Source organism: Penaeus chinensis, chromosome 38 (genome assembly GCF_019202785.1).
Source record: "Penaeus chinensis breed Huanghai No. 1 chromosome 38, ASM1920278v2, whole genome shotgun sequence".
NCBI classification, from domain to species: Eukaryota; Metazoa; Arthropoda; class Malacostraca; order Decapoda; family Penaeidae; genus Penaeus; species Penaeus chinensis.
The window spans coordinates 110,723-117,513 of record NC_061856.1 but is presented as its reverse complement, the minus strand read 5'-3'; the positions used below and the strand labels follow the sequence as shown (position 1 = coordinate 117,513).

General features: G+C 29.9%; 1 protein-coding gene across 1 annotated transcript; it reads right to left on the bottom strand.

Annotated features, from left to right (window-relative positions):
* Positions 1-958: 958 nt before the first annotated feature.
* On the bottom strand, positions 959-5,754 carry LOC125045792 (baculoviral IAP repeat-containing protein 3-like). Its single transcript, XM_047643278.1, has 9 exons — positions 5,220-5,754; positions 4,998-5,030; positions 4,747-4,889; positions 4,370-4,617; positions 3,907-4,009; positions 2,640-2,732; positions 1,718-2,417; positions 1,505-1,549; positions 959-1,137 (listed from the first exon to the last, which is right to left on the bottom strand). The coding sequence occupies exons 1-9, from the start codon at positions 5,752-5,754 to the stop codon at positions 959-961; spliced, it is 2,079 nt and encodes a 692-aa protein (XP_047499234.1).
* Between the last annotated feature and the right edge of the window lie 1,037 nt (positions 5,755-6,791).

Below are 6,791 nucleotides of genomic sequence, written 5' to 3'. Positions count from 1 at the left end.
ATAGATAATACAGAACCCGATGTCAACGACTCGATGCACATGCAACAAGTATCTGATTCTCATGCCTCTGTATCGACTACAAACGGGGCAACAGTATCAAACCCTATTCCTATTCAAATAGATAATACAGAACCCGATGTCAACGACTCGATGCACATGCAACAAGTATCTGATTCTCATGCCTCTGTATCGACTATAAACGGGGCAATAGTATCACCCTCATTCCTTAATCAGAGGAGTAATGAGGATTCCTTAGTCAACGGTTCGCTAAGATTACAACCAGCACCTGACCGTGCGTCAATTATCAAAACTCAGCAATCTCAAAAGATCCCCCAAAAGCGCAAACATTTTAAAGAACAAGATCTTCAAAATGAAAGAACAATGTCATCACCCCAAGAGTCATTTAAAGAGGAAACTCTGAATCAAACTATTGTTGAGGATATAAATGAGTTAAAACAAATGAATAAAAATCAGAATATTCAAATAGAAAAGTTGAAAATACGAGTTGGTCACATGGATGAACGAGTGAAAAAATATAATAATTATCTGACAAAAGCAATTCGACTATGTCAAGAGAACATTGAACTATGTCAAAATATGGTGCAATTACTATAATGACAAACTGTCGAGATGTATCGGTATTACTAAAATGACTATATGTTGATATATAAGAAATATACCAAATTAGAAAATAATATATTTTACCCCCTATATATGTGATTGTTTGTATGTTTCAATATTAAATTATTGTAAAAGTAACTTTTCATTAAAACCTTATTATTATATATTCGTATTGATATTTTAATATCCCTATATTTTGGCCCAGGTTCATAATACAAATATGATTTAAGTAAATATTTATTTCATTTTCACAATATGGATATCTTTTATTTAGAAAACCATTAAATAATATATGGTTTAGTTTCATAAATAAACAATAGGTTGATATATAGTAACATTAAAGTAAAATTGGTTTAACAACTTTTTCAATTGTCCCTCTACAGATAGGGCACTTTGACTGGGTTAATAAGCATTTAGCACAGCAGACCATGTGATCGCAGGGGAGAATCACCACGTCCACTTCATCAGTCATGCACACTTTACATAGTCGCTTCTCATCTGTATGATCATGTTTATCTGAAAGAAATAAAAGGAACAATATTAATATTGATCATCAAGGCATATTTGACTTTGATATAACCAGAGTCGTTAGTATATTAAAAGATTAATATTGATATATAATGAATATTATATATATATATATATATATATAATATTCAACTGATGAATAATACATTACCTTCTTGTTCTATCCGTGACAAGTTTTTCATCTCGATATTTTCATCTCGTTGAGGATACTCGGATTGTATTTCAGGTCTTCTTACAATGTTATAATTTTGATGAGTAAGAATCCTATCAATATTTAATATATACATTTGACTTTGAAATATTAAATCATTTTCATTCATATAGGACGCAAAAGGTATAATTGTAATTCCATTACCTACTAGTTCATCTAAGACATTTTCCCCTAAATCATTTAATGTGTCTGTATTTGCATTTGATATATTTTCAGTCGTTCTCTTATTCTGTTTTATCAAATAGTCCCATATTAAAGTTAAGGATGCGGATGCGCTTTGTTGTTCATTTAGAAACGGAATTATTCGAGAAGCAATCTCATAAGTGTTGAGCTCGCTTAGTATCTTACGATACTCACTCTCCAAATGATAGTTGTACCTATGATCGGGATAGGGAAGCTTAAAGAAAATTTCGTGACCATATTCAGGAATATTAGGATCTATATTAGAGATAAATGTTGACTGTTTAAATAAATAAATAGGATCTTCAGTATTGTCGATAGGATAAGAAGATTCATATTTCTTTTTTGTAATCATCTGTGTAAATCTCATGACAGCATATACTGTTTGATAATTTACAAGACATTCTGGTTTCAAATTAGCAATATCATCGTTGTCATTTCTATCTATATTTTTATACGATTCGATTTTTGTCCGTACGGCTGAAACACATTCGACTTCACTGGAAAACGGTATGCCGGTTTGTAAAATTTGATCACGGAGCGCATCTCTGACGGCAATGACAGGGAACCCTTGTATTATTAGGTTTCTAGTATAATCCAAACCCAAAAGATTATTCCAATCCTGTTTCGTTATCTCCAATCGATCATGTTGATCTTGACTAATATTTAAGGTACCTTTTAATGGTATATAAGACTCTTCTACTCTGACTTTATTGATAAGTTTTACATAAATACAATCAGGATTCCATTTAGCATGTAGCTCCCAAGGATCATCGTCCCATTCCCAGTTGCGAAGACCAACGCCACAATGGAAGCATTGAACATGATCACTAATTCCAATATGATAGAATCCAGCTTCTACTAGTAATTCTGGGCTCTGATAATTGCGAAGAGGCCAATTTGAAAAACTTTGCAATCGTTTATTTCTTGTTATATAGTCATCGTATAATGGACCAACATATCTATAAGAATCCATGGCTTGATTTCTCATCTTTGGTACCTCGGTCTCCGATCCATTTTCTTGGTTATTCTTCTTAATTTTGTTTATAATATCAATTTTGTTTATAATATCACTCATATATATGGGTATATTGCCAACTGGTTTACCCTGTGCAAACCTACAATCGGGATTTTTCTTCAAGTGTATATCCCTTATAGTCACAGATGTATCATCAGAAAATTGTATATGTTCCTGACAATGAAAACAAATACAACAATTTGTGTTTCTTGAATAGAAGAACCCAGCAGCGGATAAATCTTTGGATTGTATTCTTTTATTTGGCCAATCAATGAAAGATTCTAATCTTTTTATTTCATATCTTAAATCGGTCGGCAATCCAGTAATTGAATCGAAATTATTTTCAAATGTCTTTGATCTTGGAAGAGGAGGCATATTTTGTGCAAGTAAACAATCTGGACTTTTTATTTTATGTATTTTTACAATATCATCTGATATATTGATAGTATTTAGATCAATATATATATGGCATTCAATACAAGATATATATGAGTTACATTTTATAAAGCCAGCCTTTGCAAGTATTTTTGGATGAATGGCATATGAGCAATTGTATTCAAAAGTCTTTCTTCGATTGAATTCACTCTTCATATCAATATTATCCATATTGTGAATAGACATTTTCTTAATACAATATACATTATCTTAATATACAATATATATAACCCAACTGCTCATATGAATGGATATTCTATATTATATGATATATAAATAACTATTTCTACAAAAATAAACTTATATTCCCATATACATAATCATATATGTATTTGTACAAAAATATATTTCTACAAAAAAATAAACTTATATTCCCATATACATAATCATATATGTATTTGTACAAAAATACATTTATTTACCTATAACATTTAAAGAATATTTCTATATTCATATATATATATATATATATATATATATATATATATATATATATAGTTTTACAATTTATATTTTGAATATATAGTGGTCATAGAAGGTATATAGGTATTTTTATTCTTCTTGTTACAAATAAGACATGTTGACTGTATTAATATACACTTTTTGCAGCATGTTATATGATTACAAGGAGAGGTAAATAATTCTATATTATTATTCAAACAAACCTTGCACAAGGATTCTTTAACAGTTTCAGCATCATCATCATCATCAGGTGAATCTGAAAAATAATTCAAATTTATATATATATATATATATTGCATAGATATATCATAATATATATAATTTTTTTAATCAAATAAATTACAAAAACAATAATCTTACCTCTCTTCTTCCGAGTTGTTATTTTTTTTGATCCTTCACTCTTATCTTGTTGACAATATGTTGGGTTATGGTTCTCAGATATATGTAGTACAGCCTTATCATCTTGAGCTTCATTATCTTCATTTATATCATGCTTAATGTTGGGTAATAGATAATTTTTATCTTTTGCATAGTCAATGATACGATCCCATAATCTAAACAAAGGGATATGGTTTATATCTTTATTTTTGAACCATATGTTTAGTATAGAAATTATGCATGGGCAATTTAATACATTCATTAAGCTGTGATATTCTTTTTTAAATATAAAGTCATTAGAGTCTGAAATATATGGCACATTATAGGAATATTGATATTGATACCTCAAAGTTAAAGGATCACGGGGTAATTGTTTGACTATTTGAATTGAATCATTCCTGTTGACCAAAGAAATATTTCTGATATCCACTTTCCTATTCGAAACAAGTGATTCAATATCTATTAAAAACAACATTATAGAATATAATGCATGATAATTTTCAATAATATCCATGTTACATTTCTTGTTGACAGACCCCGTATCCATTTTACCATATGATGTAATTTTCAGTCTTATTGCCATAATACATTCTTGTATAGTACAAAATGGTTTTCTATATTTCATAATTTGATCCTTGAGACAATCTTTAATAGCACAAGTGGGGTATTCTGATATCTGCAATTTTTTCGTGATATCCAAACCCATAAGAATATCCCAATCATTTTCCGTTACAGGACTATGTGGAGCAGGTTTCTTGTACATCAACCGTTTTTCCCTCTTTGCCTTAAAAAGAGAAAGTATTATATAAATAAAAAGAAAATATCACATCGAAAGAATCCGTTATAAAACAATATATATTGAGTTTCTATATATATATATATATATATATATATATATATGTATATATCTTACCTGTTCGATAGCAGCATAACCCAATTTTCGAATATAGGGACAATCGGGATTATACATAGCATGTAGTATCCATGGGTTATCATTCCTTTCCCAATTACATATACCGAGATTGCAGTGGAAGCAATAAACATGATCACGGTATCCTGGAATAGAGATATATGAAATATTAAGGTATCCTGAAAAGATATATAATATTATATCTATTGCTTCATATATTCAGAATGGATATATATATATATATATATAGTTACCTTTATAGAAGAAGCCAGCTTCTGCTATACTTGCTATTGGTATAATTGGCATTCGTATAATGGGATCTAGCAGAGGCCATTTATCAAGAGTTTGTTCACGACACTTCGGTGTTATATATTCTTTGTGAAATGGTTCAGAACTGTTGTTTATCGAGGAGGTAGCTACTTCATCATAAATCTTGCCACTATCATGACTATTTAAAATTTTATCTAAAATCTTACCTATAGAAATAGGAACATTGCCAACAGCTTCACCTTGTGCAAATTTACAGTTAGGGTTGGATTGGCCATGCATAGTCATTATAGGATACTGTGATCCAAGCTGTTGTGTAGGTGAAATGGTCACACATATTCCACAATAATAACAAATACAATCATTGCCTTTTCTTCTATAAAAAAAGCCAGCTGCGGCTAAATCCTTGGGTTCCGTCAATGTATCTGGCCAATCTATAAAAGTCTCCAATCTTTTCACTTCATATCTTAGATCAGTATTAAATTGTTCAATTACTTTTGATCTTGGAAGTGGAGGTAAATTTCGAGCAAATATACATTCCGGATTCTTCGTTGTATGATATTCCACAATATCATTCACTTTGTTGATCTCGCTAATATCTATTTTCAAGTTACACTTGAAGCAGATCACCGATTGATCATATTTGTAAAAGCCAGCTCTGGCAAAGACTCTTGGATGATGTGTTGCATGAATAATATCTTGAATAGATCTAAATGTATCGTGTCTATCTTGTTCCTTTTCCATCCTTATATATTCTGCATCATTATGACTGATATCACCACTGGGGTTGTTCCATTTATAGTATATTATATTTAGTCTTCTTATATCACCGTAATATTATATTTAGTCTTCTTATATCACCGTATCATCTAGTATTTACTACTAATCGATACACTCTATTCGATCTAGCACACAAACAATATCTGTAGTATAAATATTTTGTCGAGCTTAGTGTATATATATATTTTTAGGCGATGCCGCTCATCTCAATGACTTATGCGAGAGGATAAATCTTTTATAAGTAATATATTACTATATTCTCTTTTTATTAATATGCGCTAATATATAATATATTATATATTATTTATTATTAACTATATCGTGTATATATATATATATATATATATATATATATATATATATATATATAAAAGAATAATTACTATATTCTCTTTTTCTTGATATGTATATTTTGTTGATATACCAGTCTTGTTACACGGATAAGCTTCTCGGTACATTTGTTCGAAAACAATTAGTCTGTAAAATGGTCTAGTTATACAAATAAGCTTGTTAAAATGTCTATGGTGGGTAGTGAATATCTATATAACGATTGTTTGTCGGTAAAATTGCCTCGTTATACAATTAGGCATATTGGGGTGTCCGTTAAATTACCGGTAGGTAACTGTAACGATTGTTTGTCGGTAAAATAGTCTCGTTATATAGTTAGACTTGGTTAAAAATGTCCGTTATTTTTTTTGCCAATATGGGGGGAGGGTAAGTTTTCGCGCAGGTGGGTTAATGTCAGGGGCTGGTTATTCAGAGACCGAATATTGTATCTGCTGATTTCAAAAGTGTACGACTTCGGATAACGTTAGAGCTAATGGATTCTATTTCGTTAAATAGTAAACCAAGGAAGGATCCTGCAAAGGTAAGATTATGTGAAGTTATAGACAAGTCCAATAAGTTCATGGGAGGTTATTAAAAATAATTTATACATTTGTTAATGTTTCGATTGGTGGTTTAGAAAGAATTATAAATAGTAATATTTCTTAAAATTAAGA

Excerpts from the sequence above, each read along its gene's own strand:
- LOC125045792 (XM_047643278.1), bottom strand. The coding sequence starts at position 5,754 with ATGGAAAAGGAACAAGATAGACACGATACATTTAGATCTATTCAAGAT. Across the intron at positions 4,618-4,746 it reads GTTATGCTGCTATCGAACAG|GCAAAGAGGGAAAAACGGTT; the intron begins GTAAGATATATA and ends TCTCTTTTTAAG. Across the intron at positions 4,010-4,369 it reads TATGGTAAAATGGATACGGG|ATTATGGGATCGTATCATTG; the intron begins GTCTGTCAACAA and ends CCCTTTGTTTAG.